The sequence below is a fragment of the Phodopus roborovskii genome, unplaced genomic scaffold (genome assembly GCF_943737965.1).
Source record: "Phodopus roborovskii unplaced genomic scaffold, PHOROB, whole genome shotgun sequence".
Taxonomy (NCBI): Eukaryota; Metazoa; Chordata; class Mammalia; order Rodentia; family Cricetidae; genus Phodopus; species Phodopus roborovskii.
This window is the reverse complement of record NW_026125052.1, coordinates 35002403-35028446: the sequence shown is the minus strand read 5'-3', so window position 1 is coordinate 35028446 and position 26044 is coordinate 35002403. Positions and strand designations below refer to the sequence as shown.

The 26044-nt window shown below is 44.1% G+C and overlaps 1 protein-coding gene across 3 annotated transcripts in view; it reads left to right on the top strand.

Moving 5' to 3' along the window:
- Positions 1-26044, top strand: part of B3gntl1 (UDP-GlcNAc:betaGal beta-1,3-N-acetylglucosaminyltransferase like 1) — an 82275-nt gene that overhangs the window by 22005 nt on the left and 34226 nt on the right. For all 3 annotated transcript variants that reach the window (XM_051182684.1, XM_051182680.1, XM_051182687.1), the window contains 2 exons: positions 4397-4462; positions 13797-13892. In XM_051182684.1, coding sequence (XP_051038641.1) covers positions 4397-4462; positions 13797-13892 — 162 coding nt within the window. The remainder of the gene's footprint in view (positions 1-4396; positions 4463-13796; positions 13893-26044) is intronic.

Sequence of the window (26044 nt, the reverse complement as noted above, 5' to 3'; positions counted from 1 at the left end):
TGCCAGAGAGGGGACCAGGGCTGGAGATTAGACCTGGTGAAGCCTCTGTAAACCTCCATAAACAGAGGAACTCAGAAAATGTCTGGTGTGGACATGTGAAAAGTCCCAGAGGGTGGCATACCCCAATCCCATGGAAATAAAAAGCCCCATACTTGGGTTCCTTGGGCCTTATTGTTTATACATTACCATCTCACTGTCCACCTGTGTCCTTTACTGTGTCCTTTCTAATCAACTGAAAATGGAATTTGTTTTTCCATTAGCCAAACGAACCTGTCAGCAGATTGCTCGAAAACTACCCATTCGTAGCCAGGTAACATGGCATCTGAATTGGGCATATTCTTGAAGGGTATGAGCCCATAAGCCAGGGACCCTAGGATTGCATTGGATGGAAAGTCCTAGCAGAGGTCTTCAGAGTTGCAGGGCTGAAGAGATACAGAGCTGAAGACAGCTCCTTTATCCTCCTCAAGGTTCTTTGTAACAAACTGAGAAAGATGAAGTAGGACCACACATACGTGATTGAGGAATTTGCGGCACATGTGTGGTCAACGCCAGCCTGGTGATTCAGAGTGTATATGCTATTGCTATATGGGAGGTTAGGGAGTGTGCATAGTTTGAGAGGAAGGGAGATAATAAGTACTGGAGCTTCTGGTTTGGGGAATAGTCACTGGGCCAGCACATTCTGCTTGGCCCACAGAATAGCAGTGGATTGCCAGTGATTTGCTGTGCCATCCAGTGGCATGTGACAGCCGTCTGTCTGGTTTGCTGACATCCTGTGGCTTCTCTGTCAGTTTTATTTGGGATCCTCAGGGAAGGGATCTCAAGTGTTGGAGTTAGACAGGACCTTTGCAGAGAGAATGACTCCAGCAGGTCAGGGCCTGACAGCACTGATGATAAGGGGAAAACTCAACAGGTCAGTGGGTCAAGGAGCCCTTTGGTGTGTGCAAATCACCAAATACTACATTCAGAACAGGCTCAGGAATTGGCTGGGATTTTTTCTCTCTCCCTAAGTTTACATATCTCATCTAAAAGCCTAACGCAGGAAGTTTTAAAGAAGGTGAGTGTGTTCTCTGTGGCAGGCACAGTTAGTGCTCCCAAGGCCTCTCTGCACCTGTCATTCTCAAGGGTACCATGCTCGGAGAGACTTCACTGGAAGCCTATCTTATCATTTATTCTCAGTTCTCTTGACTAGCAGCCTTTCATCAGATATTTTTATGTCAGGAAGGAATAGCATTTCATTCTTACTCAGTGCTTCTTTAAAATGAGACACAAGAGACAGAGAGAGACAAGAGTCGGACGACGGCTGACGGAGACGGACGATGGCTGACGGACAGACCAACAGAGAGATTAAGGGAGAGAGGCACAGAGAAAAAGAGAGGAGCACCATGTGTATAGTTGCCAAAAGAGGATATTGGCTCCAAGGAGCTGGAGTTGTAGGTGGTTATGAGCCATTTGATGCTGGGAACTGAACTCAAAGATTTTGACCGTCTTTCTAGGCCTTAATACTTTCAGTGATATTTCCAGTTTCTTCTCTTGGGCTGCCCCATTATCCCACAGTGATGATTCTCTGTTCATAATTGTGGGATTTCAGCCCCTCTGGGAATTTTAATGCACATCCAGGAATGCCAGGAATGATTTCTAAATCTACTTCTCACTGAGAAGAAAGCTCCTTGGCATGAGCCCTGAGATGAATGTACTCTGCTTTCATGGTTGGTGCTGACAGCATCTGGGATTTGGTCCTTTAGCACCTCTACTCTACATTTCAAATGCTAGCTGATCTTGTTAACGGAGTAGGAGCCAGTGGGTCAAGTTTGGCCTCCAAGAAGGGGAAATGGGTCTCCTCCCTGCAATAACACTTCTGACCTGTTATCAAAGTTCTCCCTTTCATTTACCCAAAAAAAAAAAAAAAAAAAAAAGAGAGAGAAAGAAAGAAAAAGAAAAAGACCTTTCATTCTCTAGTCTCTGGACCACCTTCTTTATGGTGTTCTTAGGAGATAAAGACCTATTATTATTTGTCACCTGGCTCTGTCACCTGGCTCTGTAAAGTTTAGTACCTGTTTCTCTGTTAACTCTTTGGATTGAATATCTGTTCGCTATGTCTTCCTTAGCTTCTCAGCCATTTGGCCAGTGAGTGTATTAATTCTATTTGTTCTCCCTTTTCTCTTATTGTCGTTGTTGACTCTTAACAGCAGAAGTGTTGGAAATCACATTTGAGTATTTTTTAGGCTCTTGAGAGCCAAGCAATACTGACCATTCCTGCTTTTTGCATAGATCTCCGAAGTGTAAAATTGGAATCTTGGTTAATTACATGTGTATTAGTAAGAACCCAGATAAGTGGAATGGCAAGGTGCTCTGTGTGTGTCTGTGTGTGTGTGTGTGTGTGTGTGTGTGTGTGTGTGTGCGCGTGTGTGTGCGTGTGTGCAAGAGAGAAGTGTAGAGGGTGGGGGGAATTGGTCTCAGTTCACTGATAAAAATATTCATCTCTCCCAGATCCATCTTTACAGACATAAGTATCTTGCCACTTTTCTGGGCAGCCTTTAAGCCAGTCAGGTTAGCACATAAAATTAGTCATTGCATGTCCACCCTTTGCTGACCTGGCACACATACGCATCTCCTTCAACAACACTTGGGTCCAGCCAGAGTTAGGTGGGGTTGTAATACACAGGGCAACTCTGCTGCTTATAACTGAACATTTGCAGTCCCTTTGTTAAAGAGTCATTGTCTTCAAGTGATGTTGAGTCTTCTGATAACCCAAAACTGAAATGAGGAAAATACGGGAAGGAAGAAAACAAAGATGTTCACCTAATATGTTTATAACAAAGTAAGATATTATAACTTTGATAGCCTCATTTCTGTAATTGGTCACATGAGCAACTATGTTGCTCATAGTTATTATAACTGTCTCAAAGTCCACTCAATGGGGAATGCAGTCACAGCTGCTCAGATCAGTAAATCTAGGACAAAAGAACAGATACAGTATCATTTCACATACTTAAATTGAAACCCTAGGAAAGTTGACCACATTATTTGTTAAATGCACACAATTGAAGACAAAGTATGGCCCCAGAAGCCCAAACTTGAGGTCCCTTGGGCAGGAAGTTGCTGGCAAATCCACGAGGTGTTGGCAATAGGCACCTCTTTCTGTCTCTATTTCATAGTTCTCTATCTCATGATCCTTATGAAGCACCTCAGTGGAGTTGGCTTTATCAGGAAATTGACTAACACCTTTATTCTGTAAGTGGTCTGGGACATTTGTTATACTACCTGGATTGTGGTTCTGTGGTTTCTTATTGGCCTGAATAACAGCATGGTAATACTAAGAGACTAACTTTAAAAAATGACCTGTACTCCACTCTTCCTAGTCACCTTTGTAGAGAAGTCATCTCGTTTCCCCCACTAGTCTGGGTCAGCCACCTTGGCACACACCGTGACCCCTTTCTTTCTCTGTTTATTTTTGGACATAATGAGTCCAGAGTGGCAGATAGTCCCTTAATTTCTGGTCCAATCATTGTAGCATTATTCTAGAAGGATTTCCCTTGTTACCTATTCCATACCCCTGTAAATATTTAAATCTTGGTTGATTATTTGTCCACTGAAAATAGTTATTTTACTATGAAATGAAACATTCCTATAGAAAAATGCACAAAACCTTGTATTGGTGTGTGTGTGTGTGTGTGTGTGTGTGTGTGTGTGTGTGTGTGTGTGTGTGTATTTATTTAGCTGCCTATCACCAACACCTTGGGTATCTGCCATGATGCTGTTTCAAGCAACTTCTTGCCCAAAAGGACCTCAAGTTTGGGCTTTTGGGGCCACACTGCCCTAATTTTTCTTTATTGTTTTCATTATATGTGCAAATAATGTGGTCAACTTTCCTAGGGCTTGATTTAAGTCTGTGAAGTGATATCGTACCTGTTCTTTTGTCCTGGATTTACTGATTTGAGCAGCTATGACTGCATTCCCCATTGAATGGCCTTTGAAAGCAGTAATGGATGTAGTTTGTTTATTGATGAGAATTTTCTGTGCCTGGAAAGTGCTGCCCAAATCTTACTGGGTAGAGGACCTTTTCTATGCAGATGGTAAAATTGTTAAGTCTTAAGGAGTCTTTTACCTCCAGCTTTACTGGATGATGCCAAAACATGTCTGAGAACAATCATGATACTTCACACAGGCACATGAGTATTTTTGTTGGTCCTTGTCCTGAGTACACTTAAACTGCCAGAATTTTCTTTTCCCACCAGTCATATAATTGCTTTTTCTTGATGACCAATGAGGGTCCCAGTTTATGAGCATCTGAGTTGCCTACTCACGTTGTTTGCTGTTATGTTCTTGGACTATGTATGTGCCTTTCTTACTATGTTGAAGTTGCTTTATATTAATATAAAATGTGTTCTTTATATAGGATGATGTTATGATGCCCCAGAGAGTGAGGCTGCAACATGAAGCTGCTGTTCAGCACCCAACGAGTGTGAGTACAACACCCTTCCTGTGTTGCCACCACCTTAATGAAATGATAGTCATTTTTTTTTTTTTTTTTTTTAATGACAAAGATTTTATTCCTTGGGAGTAGAAAGAATCTGTTTACAGTCCAGTCAGTCAGGGGGAGATTTGTGACTGCCATGTTTCTGAGCCTTTAAGTTTGCTTCTGGCTAGTGGCAACAGGAGTAGGAACTAGACACAAACCTGACGTGGGGTGATGCTCCTGTACACTGCAAAGATGCGTCACTCATATTGGTTTGATGGAACGCTGATTGGCCAGTAGCCAGGCAGGACATAGAGGTGGAGTAGTTACCAGACTAGGAGGATTCTGGGAAGAGGAAGGCAGGGAGTGAGTTGCCAGCCAGACAAAGAGGAAGCAAGGTGTGAGAACGCCTCACTGAGAAAAGGTACCAAGCCACGTGGCTAAACATAGATGAGAATCATGGGTTAATTTAAGTTGAGCTAGATGATAATAAGCTTGAGCAATAGGCCAAATGGCTTATAATTTTTAAAAAATGGGTGCCAAAATGTAAAAAGGAGTTCTCAGTTGGTCTAAATAATAAAAACTTGGGAGTTAAATATAGAGGAAAGTGCTGAGAGATCAGAGAAGGAACAAGACAAAGCCACCTTTATCTCCTTAGCATCGCAGCAGACAAGAGAGCATGTTCCTGTTTCTTCCCGCTTGTATTCTCTTTCCACCCAGCCATCTCATTTCCTGTCTGTTTGTACAGACCTCCAGACCTCTATGGTTAGCTAGTGGCAAGCTCCATCCTCTGATCTTTGTACAAGCAAGATATTACCATATAAAACTACCTTGCTGCCTATAGAAGTCTAAGGCATTTTTTTTTGCAAGAACTCCACTGAGATCATAATTCTTAACTTCACCAAAGAAAAGGATGTCAGGACAAGTCACTATGAAGTAGAGTTAGAGTTTATTAAGAAGAGATTTTTAACATAGATTCAAGCAGTGCATTAATAAACGAATATTTAGGAAAAGATGCTATCTATACCAAGTATGAGTATAGACTTCTCAAGAGAGCCATTTAAGGGTCTTTATCAATAGCTATACATATCCAAGAGGTGATAGTATACGCCTTTAATCCCAGCACTCAAGAGGCAGAGAGGCAGGTAGATCTGAGTTCCGAGCCAGCCTGGTCTGTGGAGCGAATTCTAGGTTAACCAGGGATATACAGAGAAATTCTGTCTCAAAAAACAAAATAAAACATGTAAACAGAGGTAGAGCTTTTCCTTTGACCCGACTGCCCAGTTCCAAATATTAACTACAAACTGTTTGGCCTATGGCTCGGGCATATTACTAACTAGCTCTTACAACTTAAATTAACCCATTCTATTGATCTACATTTTGCTATGTGGTTTCATGGCTTTGCCTGATCTCTAACACAACTTATTCCTCTGCCAGCTGGATCACATCTGTCTCTCTGACTCTGCCCCTCTTCCTCTGTATTTTCAGTTTGGCTTTCTTGCCTAGCCTTATTCTGCCTTGCTATAGGCCAAATAAACGTCTTTATTAACTAATGAGAGCAATACTTACAGCATACAAAAGGATTATCCCACAGCAAAAACAAAACAAAAAAAAATTTTGGTGGCTTCTGAAGTTACATTGTTTAAAGGATTCTAAGAAATTATTTTGTCTTTTTTTGTTTCTTTTGTAAATGAGGTCAGAGGGTAGTTCCTGAGGTGCGTTGGACAGGATTAAAAGTTAATAAGGTAAAACCATAGGCCAGGAGAGTTCAAGGGATCTTTACTATATTAGGTTAGTTAAGACATATTTTTACTGTAAACTATGTTTACACTGTTTTGAGATTCTCAGAAAATTGAAGTTTTACAGCTGGAAAAGGAGTAGGCCCAAATGCAATAAGGTCGTACATGCTTAGGCCTTCAGCATGATCTGTTGGTATTTTAACACTCTTGAAATATCTCTGTATAAAAACAAATTGTTAACCTCCACAGCAGACTTTTACTAATTATACTGGAATTCTTGACTCTCAGCTAGAGAAAGACTTCAAGCAAATCCCTTCTTGGGTGAAGGGGGTTCCTTTCTTTTCCCTGTCCCCTTAATGTTCACTCTTTCTATCCTGTTATTTTGGAAAGCGGTTGTCACTTTGAAACAGGTAGAAAGATTTTTATCCTTCCCCTACCTTTTGTCTCTCTCGATTGCTTGCTTTATGATGCAGTGTTATCTTTCCCACTCACCCAGGACAGGTTGTTGCTCTTAACAGGGAGTTGGACTCCATGTAAGATGAAGTTGGACTACACTTTATTTCCATATTACACTGGTCCATTCAAAAGGGAAAGCTTATAAAAACAACCTTTCCAAAACATACTTTTGAGGCATCAGGGCAACTGGTTATCCTCCAACAGGCATTGTTCTGTGAACTCTGAGTGTAGCTCACATAGTGTTTGCTTTTACTAAATTGGCACCTTTTACTTATTTCTCACCTTCCCCTCCCTTTGATCTGAGGTCTAGTCACTGACACTTGAGTTTATAGACACAGACCTCAGGCCTGCATTTTCTGAAGTAGGGAGTTACCTTTCCTGGAATTTCAAATCAGAGGCTGAAGACTTAATGTACCCTGAGCTGGAATTGTTGATGCTGTGGAGTATACCTGTAAGACAAGAGGAAATGCCTTGATTGCCCTGGAGAGGTCCCTGGCCAGAGAGGGTGGTAGCTCGGTGACTTTTGGGGGTGGCATTGTTTCAGGTAGAGTATGTGGCCAGATCAGTCCCTATTACTCAGACAGCCTGCCTTACTCTCTCTCCAGCCCATCCTACCCAACCTACCCTTGAGGCTGCTTCCGACCGTTTAATCACTTCTGTCTGCATAGAAGGTAGATGCTGAGCTTTGCCTTGGGAAATCTCAAAACAACTTCTACTATAGAGTTTTAGGGCAAGGACACAAGCTACTCTGCCCATGTAGGAAGTAGTGTGTGTTAGTGTGAGAGAATAGACGGAAATATAGAATATATACACTGCCCTCCTAGGAGCAGAGGGGATCAATCTGATTATAAAAGGTTGTGGGGGACTCAGGGCTCCAGGGTGTCTGCAGGACTTCTGTGAGCTATGTTTCAGTGAGGAAAATGAAGATCCGTAACATTCATTGTGTTCTGAAAGGGTTGTGAGTAAAAGAGCTAAGGAACCACAAATCACAGTGTTCAGTGACCACAGACTCTGGATTTTTTTTTTTTTTAAGTTCAAAGTCATAGAGTATTTGATTTCCCCTTTCTAATTGGGAAAGATGTTGGAAGATGGCCTGCAGTACCTGACAGCGTGTGCTGTTGTGGAGCCGGTGGGAACTCTGTTTACACCGGGCAGTGATGTGCTTTGACTCTGCAGGATGGGAATCACTAGGCCTCAGGGTTTGCTACCCCAGGCTCCAAAGATGTTGGCTGGTATCCTCATCATATGGAGAAACACACTGTTTGCTGGTATGGTATGTTCGTTAGGATCAAGTCTCCTAGGTAGATTTCTGTGCTGTGTATGTGAAGGGAACATGAAGGCTAGGATTTCCAGAAGTTCCTGCTCCGTGGCTGACAGTGAGATAATGGTGGTCATGGGAGTCAGTAAAGGACAAGCCCAGGATCAGAATCGCACTGCTCTGAATTGAGACGACTTGCTGCCTCTGACTCTGCAGGGCATGTTCCTCTGTGCTTCGCCTGTCCCAACAATCATGTCACTCTGAAATGGAGACACAAAGCCTGTCTCTGCCCCAGCAGAAAACAGGTGTATGTGGCTCAGGTTCTCATGTAAGGTGCCATATGTTTTACTCAGAAACGAGAGTTTCCAAAGACTTTAATATAGTGTACCCTGGAAACTTGTGAAGAATTTTTTTTTTTTAACAAGTATTGACATTATAGAGAGCCATATTCTTTTCAGATGTCTTAATTTCTTTCATTTCTACCCAAAAGTAAGCAGTTTGGCTGCATTAATGAACATAATTCTGTAGTTTTTGAGGCATTCATTGAAATGAACTCTATTCAGAGATGTTCAGGAGTTTAAAAATAGTCACTTTTTCCTCATAATTAAATCATCCTTGACTTTATTTTTAAATATATTGCTTTAAGTTCTAGATTATGACTTTTCTCGCTCAACCTCATTGAATTCTTACTCTGTTCAGCATTCAGTAGAGAGCCTTGTGCCACGTTTTCCTCCTAACCTGAGAGACTGGTGAAGTATATCTGTTCTTTCTCTTCCTCACTCAGTCTGTCCAGACCATTGGCTCCGTAACACAAAATTAGCCCGAGAAGAAGCAGTCACTGGGATTCTGGGTTTGAAATCATGGCTTACAAAGTCCTAATCTGTAGTTGCTGGTTGGTGGCTCTGTTGATTATTATGCTTAGTTTGTTCAAAAGGAATGAAATGAATGTTGGCAGTGTGTTCCTACCCTGCTGTTACTTCTTTTAGGCCGTTTACAAGAAAACCGCTTACTAAGGAAGGGAAGCCCCCTGATGGCAGCAGTGACGATGTGTTCCATTATTTGATCACTGCAGAATTGTTGGATTGTATGTTTTAGGCATTATTAGCAGCTCTAAATGTAATTTATTATTATTATTTTAGTTCTTCTCTTCAGTCCTCTGAACCTTTGCAGTCTAGACAGTTTTGGAGCTGGTAAAATAGTGTGGGAAGCCTCATGCTGGCTCTACAGGATCCCCAGTGCCCTCCCACTGGATTCCTGAGCAGAGCATGAAGGAAAGAGTGGTGGTAAGCACTTGGTATCAGGGGTACCAAGGGTGAAGGCAGGAAAGTAACATCATCCCATTTGTGTGTCCCGCTACAGACAAGCATGGTGGTGAACGGCCTCAGGACAAACACTAGATGGTTGATAGTTCTTTTTGGAATCCTTGTACACAGGATGTGTGAATGTCATCTGCTGTCAGTGTCAGGAGTATCAGTAGGCTTCAAAAATCAAGCTCAATATTAGAACATCAGTCATAAGCTCTAAGTATAGATGAGCCTTCCTCCCCCAGGGCTTATCTCTACAGAGTAAGCATTCTCATGAGGAAGCAGTTTCAAAGACCACAGAAGTAGCGTTTCCTATCCTTTCAAGTCCGTGTCTTTGAACTCTTAACTACTGAATGAGACAGGAGCTTCCCTTACAACTGCAACTGACCCTCGTTAAACCTGTAAGGTAGGAGCTTCCCCTTAGGTGGACTTTTCTTTCCCGCCATCCAGTTCCCAAATAACACACAGAGACTTACTATTATAAATGCTCAGCCGATAGCTCAGGTTTGTTACTAAACTAGCTCTTATATTTTAAATTAACCCATATTGTAAATTTTAAAATAGCACATGGCAGAGCTGGGGTGGAGGTTTTCTTGGGGGCGGGGGAGTGAATGTGAAAAGCAGGGAGGGGGAAAAAGGGGAGACTGGCCTCTGGGGACAGGAGTGGCGGGGAAAGAAGAGAGGGGAGAGATAGGGAGGGAGAAACAGGCAGGGAAGCAGAGAGAAAGATGAGAGGTGGGCAGGCCTCTTTTAAAAGGGAGTGTAGGGAATGTGCACAGGTGGTGCTCTCAGTGGCTGAGAGTGTATGCTGTCAGAACCCCAAGGGCAGGCCAGCACAGATGCCCCAATAATAACACATATTTCTTATCTATACTCTGCCACATGGCAGTACCTCTTTTCAGTATGGCAAATTCATCTCCTGCTTCCTCTGCATCTGCTGGTAACTCCTCAGACTCCTCCTCCTTCCCAGTTTTCTCTTATCTGGTTTTCCAGCCTAACTATATCCTACCTAGCTATAGGCCAGTCAGCTTCTTTATTAACCAATCACAGTGACATATATTTACACAGTGTAAAGGAATATTCCACTAACACATCCAGCTATATGGTCTTATTGACTACTTATGAAGTGAGAGGCCATCCTTAAATAATCTCACTAACCCTTTCCTACCCGGTGAATCTAGAGCTTCACCCCTAAGTAAAGTCACCCTGACCTTTAAACTCTTGGTAAGGAAGGAACCTTATCGCAAGAAGAGCCTCACCAACCCTTGTCTACAAAGTAAACTGAAATCTTTGCTTTCCCATAGGTATAGTCTCACCACTTACCGCTTAGCAAAGCAGGAGCTTTGCTTCTGGGTAAAGTCTCACTGACTCTTGAGCATAAATTATGGTGGGTGCTTTGCCCCTAAGTAGAATTTCACTGACTTTTGTCTACCCAGTGATGCAAGAGCTTCAACCCAACTGATTCTTGTCCATTGTCAGAGGCATGAACTTCAAACCCTAGCACACCATCACCAAATGCATTAGTTATTTTTCTGTCGCTCTGACCATGACCGAGGCAACCTACAGCAGAAAGAGCTCATTTTGGCGATGGTTCTAGAGAGATTGTGATGGGGACACACAGCAGCATAGAGGCAATTTGCCCCATGTTGGGTGCCAATTGAAGGCGGGGTTTAAAGGAGTCCACAAGACCCAAGATAAATGATAAACAGGTATTTATTAGGGAAGCACTTGCACAATTAATACTGAATAACTGCCTCAGTCTTCCGAATCCTGAAGATGCAGTCTTTGCCTGACTACTACCCAAGAGAGTGAGCCAACCCCTCGTCTTCCTTACAAGGGGTCATGTCTGCACACCTGAAGCCACACCCTTAGGATGCGGCCACCACAGCAAGTCCACTGGTGACACAAGATGCCGCTACAAACAGCCATGGCATCCGGAGCAAGAAGCTGAGGGATCACATTTTCAAATGCAAGCATGAAGCAGGGAGAGTGAACTGAAGTAGGATGAGGCTTTAAACCCTCAAAGCCCACCCTCAGTGACATACTTTCAGCAAGTTCACACCTCCTAAGCCTCCCCAAATAGTGCCATCAACTGGAGACTAAGTATTCAGTGTCTGAACATGTTAGGGCCATTTTCATTCAAACCACCACACTAACCCTTGTCCTCACAATACAGGAGCTTTATCCCGAGTTCAGTGTCACTGTTATCTTGCATATGAGGCAAGAACACAACCCAAAGATGATGGTGGCCATCTTTTCAGCATGAGTTACAGTTCAAGAAGTGACTCTGGTGAGGAGAGCAGAAGCCAGTTGACCAGAGCGAGCGCAGTGGCTGTGGGTTTCTGGATCTGTTGTGCAGCAGCTCTTCTGTGGAATGAAGCTGAGGAAGTCTTGGAGAACCAGGCTAGCATGTCAGCCAAGAATACAAGGGCACTCTAGCAGCACTGTGAGTCCCAAACCCAGGCTAGGGTCAGAAAGTATGAGGACTACTATTCAAGAAACAGAATCTTTCAGAGCAGTTTAATTTTAATGAACAGTGGAACCGCTGGGAAATATTTTCAGATGGCATCCTTGGTCCTTGAGGCATTACAGGGTCATATAGAGACAGGTGTGTCAGGTTACTATGCACTGTACTTTAGGCTCCACTGGAGACGATGGCATGAATGTTGCTTCTTGCTGGTCTTTTCCACAGCACCTTTCCAGGAATGGCAGCCATGGGCTTCACATGGTGCTTCTGGGGCACTTCAGATGAGGTTCAGAAATGATTCTGAAGAGGGAGGCTAGGCTTTGTAGTCCTGTAAGCTTCCGGAAGCAGCCGTCGGGATGAAGCAAGGACTGCGGTGCCCTCACATCAAACTGGGCACAGTGGTAGTACATACCTGTAACCCAAGTAATCAAGAGGCAGACAGTTTCAGGCCAGCCTGGTCTGCATAGGAAGACCCTATTAAAAAAGTAAATAAATAAAAAGAAGTGAAGACAGGGAAAGGAAAAGAGAAAGAGAAATAGAGGATAATAAGTAATTTGCTTCAAACCAGCAGCCCAGGGAAAATTGACACTAGTGTCAAAAGTACAATGTCCTCTGAAATGGTCCCCACTAGGAAGTGGTCTCTGCTTCCTATAGACAGTCCTAATACCCTATCCCAGCTCCACCCATACACCCATAACCATCAATCCTTTGCTGTAAAGCTGGTATTGGAACACAGCCTCCAAGATCTACTTAGGTATCAGTCTCTGGAACTTCAAGCGTCTGGGAAGTTGTTTAGACCTGATATTAGTACATTTTCAGCAGAAAGCGTAGGTTTTATCCAGATTGTGATGGCAGGGGCCAAGGCTAGAAGTGCCTAGGTTGAAGTAAGAAGTTGGAAGAGAGGAAGTCACGGGTGAGGTCAGGAAGCAGAGCAGCCAAGACCCAAAGCTGAGAAAATGTCACAGGTCAGGAAGTTCATGTGGCACCATGATAATTGTCATGAAATGGGGAAGTAATTTTAGGAATTGTTGATGAACATGTTCTGAAGTGGGGCATGTTCTGGGAGTGCTTTCTGAGGTGGGAATGGATGTGTTCTGAGATGGGGACAGGTTCTGAAGTGTGGATGGACATGAAATGGGGTTCTGTGGCAACAGGGGCAGGTTATGAGGTGATAATAAGAGTTAAGACCTTTGTTCCTCTCTCAAGTTTCTGATGTCTGCAACAGGCTGCTTTTGCTCAGCCAGGATAAATGGTTGTAAATGGCTCCCAGTGACAATTGCAGCTGATAGTAATTGGCTGCCATTTGACAGCCCTCAGTTCCTGGATTAGGTACTAACTCCACAGGCAAAATGGACTGCTTTGCCTGACCTCAGTAAGAGCTAGAACCCATGGAAAAACAGTTGGGGATGGTCGTCACATTTCTTCCTCCACTTTTCCTCTGTTTCTACTTTCACTGTAACATGGCTGTAATATCAAGGGGCAGGAGGGAGCCTGTTTGTGAACTCTCTCGAGGTTTTGGTGAGCTTTTGCTTCCTGGGTTTGGCACATCCCTCCTGATTGATTAGTCCTTGTTTTTTGCCTCATTTGCATACATACACATCCAGTCAGCCTACCTGGGCCTATACAGCACTTCTGCCACCTCCTTTTTGCCAGTCTAGTGGCATCTGGATCTCATTCAACTAACACTAGGACTCTTCAGAGACTCCCCAGAGATAGACCCTGTTGAGATGCCATGAGCTTCAGCAGAAACAAACAGGAACACATTCTGACATGGGGCTGTGTTTAAGGGCGTAGGAATGTGTTTTGAGATGGGGCCATGTTCTGAGGGAATAGGAACATGTTCTAAGATGGGGATGTGTTCTGAGGATATAGGGATGTTTTATGAAGCGGAGTTTTTGTTTGTTTTGTTTTTGAGGTGGTACCCTATTCTGAGATGGAGACATATTTTAAGGGAATGTTTTATGAGATGGACTGTATTCACTATTAGACATTTCTTGGGACTGTCTCATATGGACCTGGCATTCTGTTCTCTTCCTCTTGATGCCAGGGACTTTTTCTTAAGTCAGCCCCCAATTCATGGGTATCATCCCACTTAAAATCTATTGTTTTTTCACAGATCATAGGGTGCCAAGTGAGGAGAGACCCCCCAGACTCTACAGAGCGATACACACGTTGGATCAACCAGTTGACATCTGATCAGCTGTTGACACAGGTGACAACCACTGGGTGTTTGACTGTTTATAGGCTCAACTGTTTCAGGTTAGAGTCCCCTGGGACCATGTCTAACTTCTTGACACATTCTGCCATGGTATGGTCTTTGTATCTTCAGTTATCTATACACTATTAGATAGTGTCTAGCTGGGACATACCCATGTTTGAGCTTTGACGGGTCAGTCAGTGTACTGTTGCTCAGAATCCAAAGAAAGCATTTTAGTTCTTGCAGTGTGTCTTTAACATATCCCAGGTGGCTGTGCATAGAATTGGAAGCCACAGTGGCTCCAGAATCAAATACACAATCGCTTTAGCAGTGGACAGAGCATGGCCGTGGCTCTGCATGAAGAGCGGGATCTAGAAGTAGATGGAGGATGGCTGTAATACTGGTTGCTAGTGTGAGACCAGACATAGTTTCGCCTTGTAGCCACTGACTTAGGTCTCACCAGTTCTGCTGAATGAGGTTTTGTGGGCATTATGGAGGCAATGATATGGTTTTCCTCTGTAGGGTCCCCTATTTATCCCCTTAGGCACCAGAGACTGTCTTGTCACCTTGTGCAGAGGCAGTCAAGGCCCAGCATCTGCCAGCCCAGCATGGGGGATGGGTTCCCAAAAGTCAGCTTATGTGCCAGGGGCAGAACTCTTACTTACTGGGATAAATGTAATGTGTTAGGGCCAGCTGAATGTACACTTTTGTTTATCTCCTGTTTACAGAGCACGCCTTCTCAAAAAATAGTTTTCTAAAAATTGGGAAATACTGAATATGCAGATGTACAGAAAACAAGTCATGTCATGAATGGCCCCAGGCTTCCTCAGCACATTGTATGTTACTGAGGCATGACGCATGCCCAGGCCTCGTATGCCATTACTTTATATATAATCACTGGAGAACGGTCTACTTTTTTCTTAAGGATCCAGATGCCTCAATATGTATAAAGTTACTGTACCCTTCTCTATCTGGGGTTCTAACACTCCTGGTACAATGTCTGTTTCTCTATTCTTTGCCTTTGCTGGCAGATCCTGAATCTTCAGTTCTAATAGACACCCCAAAGAGCTACCTAGAACTCAGTTTTATTGTTTACAAATTTAAGGGTTTTACCATTAGGCCTAGGTCTGTTCTTGGCTGACCATACAGTAATCCATTCATTTGAAGATCTTTAACAAAATTAAATAGAGGAAAATGACAGCTGGTTTAGAAGGCACTGTATGTGGTCCCCATGTTGCAGGTTCTGGTGACCCAGGGACCCTATCGTCTGTAGCCACGAGAGGCCACTAAGGCCTCTTGCTTGCCTGGCGTCAACTGAGACTCTTGTGAACAGGTAGAATGAGGACCATGGACGTGAAGCAAAGAAGGGAGACAGCTAAGAGGGAAAGACAGACAAGCTTTCATCCCAGTTGGGTAGCACCTACCCTCCTCGTGTCCTTTGTGTTACAGAGGACATGAGGGCTTAATTTGTTTCACTTAATGGAGTGTACATCTCAAGGCACTCATTGATGACTGTAAGCTTTTATACCATAAGATGTGTTTGGCCAAGTGTACTTACTGTTCAGGCTAGGACTTTAGAGCAGAGCCAGAGCAAGTGAGGCCTGGGCTGTGAACTCCACAACAGCAGTTTAAGAGAATGGAGGGTGGCCCTGCATGAAGGCGGTAATAAAGCGACCAGGAAAGGGAGGGATCATTGGTGTGGCCATCAGTGCCACCAAAGCTCTCCTCCCTGTTCCCGATACTCCGTGTCGTGTCTTACCTGTGTGATGCCCTCAGTCTTCACCCTTCCCTTTTCTGATTCCCCTCACTTTCTTCTCCCCTCTTGTCTGTCTGTCTTTCTCTCTTACCTGTCTCCCTTCTTGTCTCCACATCCATGGCCCTTATTTTACCTGTCTCTGCCCCTCAGTCCTACTTGTTTATTGTAGCCCTCTTGCCTGGCTAAAATCCCTCTAACCTGTCCTTAACCTTTTTTTCTTAACTGGCCATGCCCCTCCTGGCTGTTCACATCCTTCACATCCTTCTCTCCTGTTATGCTCCTGCCTGTTCATACTTTTCCAGAATTCTTATATGTTCCCTTTCTATTTACGCCTTCCCCCCCCCCTTTATTTTTATCCTCTTTTCTTTCTCTTCCTGTCTACACTCTTCATTCTGCCTTTCATTTTTCACATTCATACAATACTCTAATGTAAGTTCTTGAGCTGGGTTAGATTTGCTTCCTTGCAAATCTGTGTGGCCTTACCCTGATTTCCTTTCCTTATGACTGTTCTATTGTCCTTGACTCAGTTTCCTGAGCATCAGTACAGTCGTGTCTTCAAGACCGCCATTACCTGGCCTTGTGTGGGCAGATAGTGTAGACCTAAATCCTCTCAGCTGCACTTTACTGACTTGGGCTCCAACATCAATCCCGAGACACGTCTCCTCAGCCCGGGCCTGAGTTCCCACATGAGAACTTTCTGCAGTTTGAGCCTAAACACACCTGGATGGTTTCCCCCTTATTTCTTACCTGCTCCCCAAGTTTTCCTCCAGGAACTGCTCTCCCTGGAGTTAGTTCTGTGAGGTTCTTTAAGACTAACTGCTTTCTCTGGTGTATGTTTGGTGCTCTCTATCTTCTGCATTTCAAATAAAATTATCTTAGGATTTCTACCTCTGTCAGCTTATAAAGTGGGTGCCTGAAAATATGCTGCTCAAGTGTCAGCTCCAGGCGAAGCTGGCAGCTCAGCATTTCTGGTCTGCCCTGCAGACCTGGTGCTTCTGATGTGGTCACTGGCTATTAGGGCACAATAGGATTGTCTGCAACTTAGAAGCTGCTTGGCAATAATCAATGAATCTATTTCCTTAAACTCTTGTCTTTGAAATTTTAAATTTGTCTTACTTCACTAAATACGGTGTTTTCAGAGTTTATCCACATTGTAGAAAGCACAGAGCCTTATTCATTTTAAAGCAGCCAAACAGTCTGTCATGTGTGTTCTCTCTGTGCTTTGGTAGACAGCAGGTCTTCTTTGCCTTTTTGGTGAGTGGGAATAACACTGCTGTGAGTGTCTGGTATGCATTCTGAGTCTCGGTCCAGTTCTGGGATGATAACACGGGAATGGTATTGCTGAGTGAGATGGCAATTCTGGGTGCTTTTGAAGAACTCCCTCCTTACTGCTTTCCACAACGGCTGAGTGTTTGTTTCTCCCACTGACAGTGAAATACTTTCTCCTGTTCTAGGAAGCATCTTTGTTCTTGGATGTGTGGATGCTGATAAGAGACAGAATGGCACTTAAGATGTATGTGGGAAGCAGCAGCCCTTAAGGACTGTGTGTGACCCCACTCTCGAAGTAATATGTAGTGAGACATCCACCCCATCCACACCTGTAGCACTGACCACACCCAAACGGGCATGGTCACAGGTTTGGACTTGACAGAGGGAGGTTAGGTTTGGGGTGTGGGACCCCAGTGCTCTCTCTTGGTTCTGGTCAGGTCACTGAGAGCAGCCTGGGCATGGATCCTTAGAGCAGGAACTTGTATGTCATTGATTTCTCATGTAAGTGACTTCTCCCCAAATACAGTGTAATTACCCATACTATTAAACGTAGTCCCGTGTATCTCAATCCATTCTTCTGTAGTAATATGTGGTCTGAAACGGTTCTCTGTAATGAGATGTCTATTTCCTCTTTCTCACCTGTCTTGGGGACAGAGCTATAATCCCTAGTATTTGCAGAGGGTCCGGATGAGGTGCATTTACAGATGGAAACTGGAGCTGTACATTCATGTGTTCTGAGACCGCTGTCCGAGAGAGAAATGCCAGGAACTAACTAGTCAGCTTGTGGCCAAAAGCCAGCACCAACTATTTTCTAGGCAAGAAACTAGTGGCCAACCTATCCAGCCTTCAAGTAATGGGGACTGCCTACCCGACCCCATTCCAAGTTCACGAGCCCCAAAATGGGATTAAAGAAAATAGTTCTGTGTCAGATTTAGATGGTATTTCTTCACACAGAGAACTGAAATTCTATCACATAACTGTCTAGAACAGGAGGGTCTCTAGCCCCTAGGCTGCCAGTTGTGGACACCAGGAGATCTGGGCTGCCTTTGTATCCTCGCTCCCTGGGTATGTGAAGCCTGAACAGCGCCTTGTCTGTTCTTCCTAGAGTGGATTTAGAGACAACATTCACTCTCTCTCCTAGAGTAGCATTCCCACCACATCTTACTGACAACACCCATAGTTGTCACCACTGCATAACAAACCACTCCAAAGTTTATTGGCATAAAAGTTTGTTGCTATAGATCAGTTTTGTGGATAAATGGCATCTATCAGTGGAGTCTGCAGAGTGCCAGGGTCTGGGCTGCCTGTCTTTCCTCATGCCTCCCTCTGCCTTTCTGGCTGGAACAGTGGGGTCTGGCCCTGTTTGCACACAGCCAGTTTGGAATCGGGACTTTTTACCTGGTAATATCCCTGACTATGGCTGGTATCACTGTCGGGTGATTAGAAGCCTCAGCTCTGTGTCCAGGCACGTCCTGCACACTGCCCACAGCCGTCATAGTCAGGGTCAGGCCCACAGTCCACCCAGTGCTTCTGACAGGAATGTCCCCTGCCCCTAGGCCAGGCCAGCACGATGCTCACAGCCCCCAGGCCCGCAGCCACGTCCCTGAGTGCCCTCTCCCTTGGGTGCACCCTCACCCCCCTGACCCTTGTTGCTTTTCTTGGAAGATCTTGTGTCCATGTTCATCAGCTCCTTACTTATATCCCATGTTGCTTCTTTGCAGTCTCTACCCAGGTCTTGTCCTTTTCTCAGGCAGGACTTTGCCTTATCCTCCAAGCTACTATTGAGCTACTATGCAGGAAGCTGATTGGCCAGTGAGTTGACTGGCCTCCTAGGCCTGAGCTGTTAGGCTAAGCGTGGCCTGTGCAGTGGGAGTGAGTGTGTGCCACCGCAGCATCAATGACTTGGACCACAGTTGCCTTGTGAACCTGTGGTCTTTGTTTACCACATCTTCATCGTTGCCTCCCCTGGCATTTCTTCTGGTCATTGCTGGAAATTACCACCTGAAGAAGGTAGGAGACACATCAACTGTCAGAGGAGTACATGGAGGGAATACCCAGAAACAAAAGTCTACACTTAATTTTTCTTAACTCTCAAAGTCTAACATTTTTAATTTTGATAAAATCACTTTCAGTTTGAGTTTATATTCTACTTTGAAACACTGTGCCCAACTTGCAAACATTTTATTACATATTTTCTTCTAGAAGTTTTAGTTAGGATTCTTGTTAGTAATCCAGCATCTGTACTGGTCTGTCCTTGGGGTTCTGACAGGACTCACTGTGTTCCCTTCTAAAAGGGCCCTGCCCACCTCCCATCCCCCCCTCTTTCTTTCTCTCTGTCTCTGTCTCCCTCTGCCCCTTCTTTCCTCTCCTGCTGCTCCTGTCCCCAGAGGCTGGTCCCTCACCCTTTCCTCTTGTTATGGTCCATTTCCCCAATTAAAAAAAAACAAAAACAAAAAAAATAAACCTCTGTGCTTGATTCCTGTCGCATGGCATCTTTCTCATGCTGCTTTTCTTAAATTATGATGCATGGTTTGAGACAAAAGCTGAGGTGCCTTTTGTTCTATGTGGATGCCCAGTTCGAGCATGTGGACCTCTTCTTTGCTTCACCGCGGCACCTCTGTTGAAAATTAGTTGGACTTGTGCATGCGGATCCACTTGGAGGTCTGCTGTGCTTATCTATTCTTACTTCATAGTCTGGTATAGATTTACAGGGTTTTCATCTCGTTGTATAAGGTTGTTTTTTTTTTTTTTTTTTTTTCCTTTTGTAGAGATACTTTAGCTACTTTTTAAATTATCTTAAATTTAGAATTGATTTCCACAAAATCTGAGATTCTTAAATGGCATTAAGAGGCCAATTAATAGAATTTGGTTAAATGCCCTTTAATTACTAGACTTGATAGTTTTCATTTATATGTCATATACTCAATTAATCTCTTAAGTATTTTGTATTATGATGCTATTATAGTTTTAAATTTTTAGTTTCTAGCTGTTGCTAGAAGGAATAGTAGCTTTTTGGATATTCCTAGGATTGTTGACACATGGTCATATCATAGATCATTTGAATGCTATGAGAATGTTGTTTATGTTTGTTGTGTTGGGTAGAGGCTTCCAGGTGTCATACACTAGCCAGAAAATAAGTTTGGATGTTTTGCAAATAAAAGTTGAAAGTGGTAGCTCAATGTTGCTTTCTGATAATTTCCAGATAACCAGTATATGAGATTCTTTTTCCCTACTGGCCAAAGAAAAGATACATACAGAGCACAATTTTAGGGAAATGATGTTTGTCATAAGCTGCTAAGTGTTAGTGGTCAGAGGCTTCTGGGCCTCATAGCTCTTGTACTCACATACTCAGGCTGACTCCCGGGAGCTGCTGGAAGGTGCTGAACCAGACTATATGCTGCTACATACATTGGTGGAGACTTATTACATCGCCTGGTGTTTGGTGTATCTAGTGAATTCACCTGGGTGGCTGACTCCTGGGCTGGCCCATACTATCCCTCTTGTCTGTGTGTTTGAGCCTACAGAGCTCACACTCCATGTATCCCACTGGAATATGAGCCTCAGAGCACCTAAGAGCTGCAGAAGGGAGGGGTCAGATGTCTATTGGGCATTTCTTTCTTTGCCCAGCTGTGGGTCCCATGTACTAAGGATGGAGTAGGACCATCCAACATAGTTCTGCTGTGACAGCATGTCTTAAAAACAAACAAAAAACTCAACCCTACAATGAGGATGTAGCTTAGGCAGAGCATTTGCCAACAATGTGTAAGGCCTTAGATTCTGTCCTCAGCACTGTCACACAACCCCATGCAACCTCAAGCCTTGACTAAGACAGAAATGACAAGTTACAGAGTGAAGGGATGAGGACAGGTTGAGGGAGAGGGAGAGGGAGAGTCTGGAAAAAAGGAATCTGAGCCTAGTTAGAGAAGGTTGCTTGTGTATGGGTTCTGAATATTGTCCTGGTGCCTCAGCAGGTGGGGCCCTGTGAACCATGTGTGTTGCCTCAGATACTGTGGAGGACTGTTCCCCTTCCAGAGGCCAGATGCTCTCACTTCCCTTCTGCTCTGCTGGGCTGTGGCTCTCTGAGAGATAAGTGTCAGCTCACATCTGAGTGCCCTAGCTGTGGTTCGTTTCTTCAGATCCTTGCTGTGTGTGGTCCCTGCTTCTGCCCTTTTGTGTCAGGACGTACAAAAAAAAACATACTCGATCATTTGAATCCTTCCTTAGTTTCCATGTCTGTATCTGATGCGCCTTAAGAGAGGGTTCTGGCTACAGTGGCACAGGCTACTGCTGTGTATCTGAGGTTATGTTGTAGCCATATTTGGTGATCTTCTCAAAGAAAAAAGTACAGCCTCAGACATCTTGGCAACCTGTCACCACTGGCAGGATGCTATGTGGGGCCTCATTAGCTCAGCTCGGCCTCTAACCCTGGACTTCACCGTGACTTCAATGCCCTTTTGCTCATCCAGGCTTCTTATGGCTATGACACAGGCATTTCAGTAGTTAGTGAAAATCCTTGGAAGTTCTCTATTGAAGCAACACCCAACTAACACTAATGGCCTCCATGTTCCTTTTCCCACATTTCACTGGCTGGGAGCAGGGGAAGGTGGAAGAGCCACAGTGTGTCATAGGACTCTTAACCAGTCCTCTTCAAGGGATTCAGGAGCCACAAAGCCAAGTACCTCCCCCTCCCCCCCCACACCCCATCTTTCTCTTGTTTTACCACAGCTTGGTTCACAGGAGGAGCAAGTACTGTTGGCCCATTCCATGGACAGGGAAACTAAGTTTAAACCTTTCCTAGGGATAAGGGAGTCTCAAGATGCTGAGTTACTAAGTATCCTATAGGCAGAACTCCATCTGGCCCAGCACCCACAGGTAAAGGAGGGCTACAGAGGTCTCTGCAACTATCCTGCCTTGACACAAACCTAGAGTCACCTGGGGCAAAGAACCCTCAAGTGAAGATTTTATTTAATCATACTGGCCTGTGACTATTTTAATTGCTAATTGATATAGAAGGACGCAACCCACTGTGGACAGTGACATCCCTAGATAGGTAGTCTTGGGCTATATAAGAAGTTTATTATCAGATTAAGCTAGTAAGGAGTGTTCTTCCATGGTTTTTGCTTCAAGCTCATGCCTTAACCTCCCTCAGTGATTGTTATGACCTAGAAGGGCAAGCCAAATAAACTCTTTCTTACCCAAGTTGATTTTTGTCAGGATGTTTTATCACAGCAATGGAAAGAAATCTAGGGTAGCATAAATGAGTTAGTGGCCCATAGGCAGTTGAGCCCCAAAGATGGGGCTCTGTGAGCTATCCTGCTCCTCCATACCAGCTGTTACAAACAAAACCAGGCCACCCTACTCTTGGAGAGCACCGCTGGGCAGAGCCAGTCCCCCTGGGAAGGTTTCATGGGCTGTGTTAAGGTGGGCACCTCTGCCTTCAGCATTTTTATCAACTGTTATTGTTTTCTGGAATACGATTTTTTATTGGAACATTTTCAGTTCATGTTTGTAAACAGTGTAATACAAGGATAAAACAGAAGCACACTATTACCATACTTGCCCAACTTCTAAAGCAAAAATAGAACCATGAAGAAAAAGTAAGGTTTCTAGAGACTGCACTTAAAACAAACAAAAACAAGCAGAAGTTGAAGACCTAGCCTCATTTTCCAACCCAAGCTAGCCTGTAGCTAGTGGTCCTCTTGCCTCTACCCCCATGGGATAGGATTTTAGATGTGTGCCACCAAGGTCTTTATACCTGGTTAAGAAGAGGTTTCATTAAAGCCTGTTGACTGGATGATTCTGGCATTCTGGACTAGGTCCAAAGACTGCTGTGTTCCAGTCTCATAGCCATTCTAGAGAACTCTGGTTCCCTGCCTCAAGGACAGTCTCTGGAAACTTATGAGTCTGGACCTCAAAAAGGTGATGGAACACTGTACACTGGGGCCTCAATACTCAACAGACTCCTGCTGGGTGGCAGACTCACAGACCTCAACGAGACACTGCTGTGTGGAAATTTCATGAACTGAAGTGAAAGAACAAAAACACTGGGCCTCAGCTTCCTAAACAAGATTCTTTGATTTTTGTAGCAGGAGCTTGTGGAGATGGTCAGCCAAGATCATGACCCTTTCAGATGCATCATGTTGGTAATAAAGATACTAGAGCATCAAGATCCTCAGCTGTATCTTCAGGGTCCCACCAATTTGTGTGAAACAGGGTGTGCACCATACACTTAGCATTACTTCTGTCAGTCACGACTCATCATGGACTTTGTGTGGAATCAGCTGGGTAGCTTGATGTGATCTCCAGGCACCTGGAATAGTGACCCTTCTCATTACCAAAGCTACATGAGTGTCTGAAACTTCTTGGAAATGGTTATGAGGCACAAGACTCATCGCAGGCAGCTGGTAAAGCAGCAAATTTGCTTAACAATCATTTTTTCATTGGATTTCACCGTTTGAGTACTTTTTTTGCACAGCTCAGTGGCATTAAACATATTTACATGATGATGTGGCTATCGCCACCTCCAGAACTTTCTGTCTTCCCAAACTAAGACTCTTTTGAGTATTGATCTCACCCCCATTCCAAGCCTGCTAATAGCTTCCCGGTCTCTAGGAGCTTGACAACTCTAGGGCCTGGTAAATGGAGCCATGGAAGTCTGTTACTGGCTGCTTCACCTGGCATAGTGTCTACAGGGTCATCCATGTTCCAGGTGCTGTCAGAACCTCCATCTGAGTCAGACTCTGTGATGTGCTTGGGCTATATGCGTGTCCATCTTTGCCTCCATCTTCTGGCAGCTGTGAATGTGAGTTTACGGACATCTGTTCCAGGCCCATTTTCAGTTCTTGGGTGTGCACCCACAAGAGGAATTGCCAGATCATACGTTAATTCTATTTTCAATTTTTTGAGGAACTGCCAAACTATTTTTCACAGCAGTTGTACCAGCAGTGGTGGGGGTAAGAGATCCCCTAGTTTCTCCACAGCCTTAGCATATATCCATAGCATCTGACCGGGGGGGGGGGGGGGGGGGCAGGCAGTGTTAGCAAATTCCCACTGGGAGCAAAGGTACATCTCACAGGTTTTTGACTTGCATTTCTCTGGTGCCAAGCAAAGCTGAGCAGCTGTTCATATATGTGTCTTCTGTGGAAAAATACCTGACCACATCTTTTGTCCATTTTAATTAAAGCTGTTAGGTTTTGTTGTTGATTGTTAGAAGCCACCTTAACATTTAGATCTGTCTCTACTCTGTGGGTTGTCTTTTCAGGCTGACTGCTCAGGCCCTTGATGCAGAGGCCTCTTAACTTGCATAAAGTGTTTATGTGTGTAGTGCAGATGTGTATATGGGTGTGTGTGTGTACATGCACACATGTGTGTCACAAACTTTCCAATCACCTCATCTCATAAAGATCTGCCTATAGGGGGTATAGGAGTACCTTCCCAGCATCCCTTGCCAGCAGAGCTGGTCCAGATGTTTCAGGACCCCAAGGAAAGTGCCACAGCTCTATAGTGCCCTGCAGGGCATTTTTTTTCATCTCCCTGTAAGAAAGGAGACTTGTTCTTATCTCTTATTGTTACCTCAGTGAGATCCTGAAGTGCCCAGGCCAGATAGCTTGATGCCATCCTTGGGAACTTGGGAAAGTGGAGAAACCTTTGCAATGAGGATACCAACAAGTCTGGTGTTCTCTCTCCACTGCCTTCCCTGTGTCCCCAAGGTAGCAGAGGCTACCGTGATGCTAGCAAATCTTTCCTGCCAATTTCCTTCCATGGTTCCAATCTCTGCCTGGAAATCCTGTGTATCCTCTCTTGCCTAGCTATTGACTATGCAACTATTTATTAAACCAATCAGAAGGTACCTTAGGTAAGTGAGGAAGGACGGAGATAACATCTTCACACAGTGATCAAATAACACATACATAAACCCACAACATAAACCCATTCTGCAAGAGACCAGTATTGTCTCAAGTACCCCAAGACCCAAGTTCTCAACACAAAGATTTATTTGCCCCAGAGGGTCAAAGGGTAAGGATAAGGGACAAAGATGAGATAGAGGATGAGGGGGAAGGGAATAAAGGAAAGGGGGCATGGATATTTGTTCCATGTGGGGACAAAGAACTACCTCTGGTTAGAGAGGAGACAGATGTGACCCTTAAGGTTAAAGGGGAAATGCTGTGTTAAGATGTGTTTAATTCTAATTGGGCATGTTAATTAGGTGAGCCAAAGGGAGCTTTTGATTGTTGGACTTCAGTAGTCAGCCTCAGGAGGAAGACATGGCCAAATAAGGTAATAGACTTGTGGGGCTAGCTTCAGGAAAGTAATCTAATGGTTTTTAGTAAGGCAGAGGGGATAGGGGGAATGGGTAAGGCCTGCCAGAGCCATGTTTACTAGGCTCAGGCTGCCTAGAGCCCTTTCATGTGCAGCCACAACCACCTAATTAAATTTTTAAGATTCTATTTTTACTCCCTGTACATGGGTGTATGCAGTGACACTGGAGGCCATAATGTGATACTTAATCCTCTGGAACATAGATGTTTGTTAGCAACCATATGGGTGCTGGGAACTGAACCCACATCCTCTGGAAGAGCAGCAGGTTCCCTTAACTGCTGATGCATCTCTCCAGACGTGCCGAAACCATATTGAAAAACTGTGCCTTCAACAATTGGTGATGGGAAACTGGTGTGTATTCTATCAAATGAACTACATCTCTAGTGTTTTCTTAGTTTTATTTTTGAGTGATTATTGCTAGTACCTAGAATCCTGTTGAATTTTGCTTTGCTGACCTCATTTATTGACAAAGCTTGGGTCTCTCTCTCTGTCTGTGTGTGTGTGTGTCCTTGGGTGTTTTTTTTTTTTTTTTTTTTTTTTTTTTTTACTAAATAATCATGTAATCTTCTAATAGAGAGTTCCTTTCCACACTGGGTTCTGTTTGTTTATTGTCCGTGTGCACTGACTAGAATTTCCACTCAGTGTTGAACAGGAATGATGAGGGCAGACATTCTTGACCTCAGGGGCAATCTTCCAGCATTAAGGCATGTTAAGCAAGGCATCAGCTGTGTTTTGTTTTTGTTTTGTTTGAAGCACTCTGTAGCGAGTTAAGGAAATTCATTCAACTCCTAACTTAAAACAGGATAAGGTCCCTCTGTGGGCT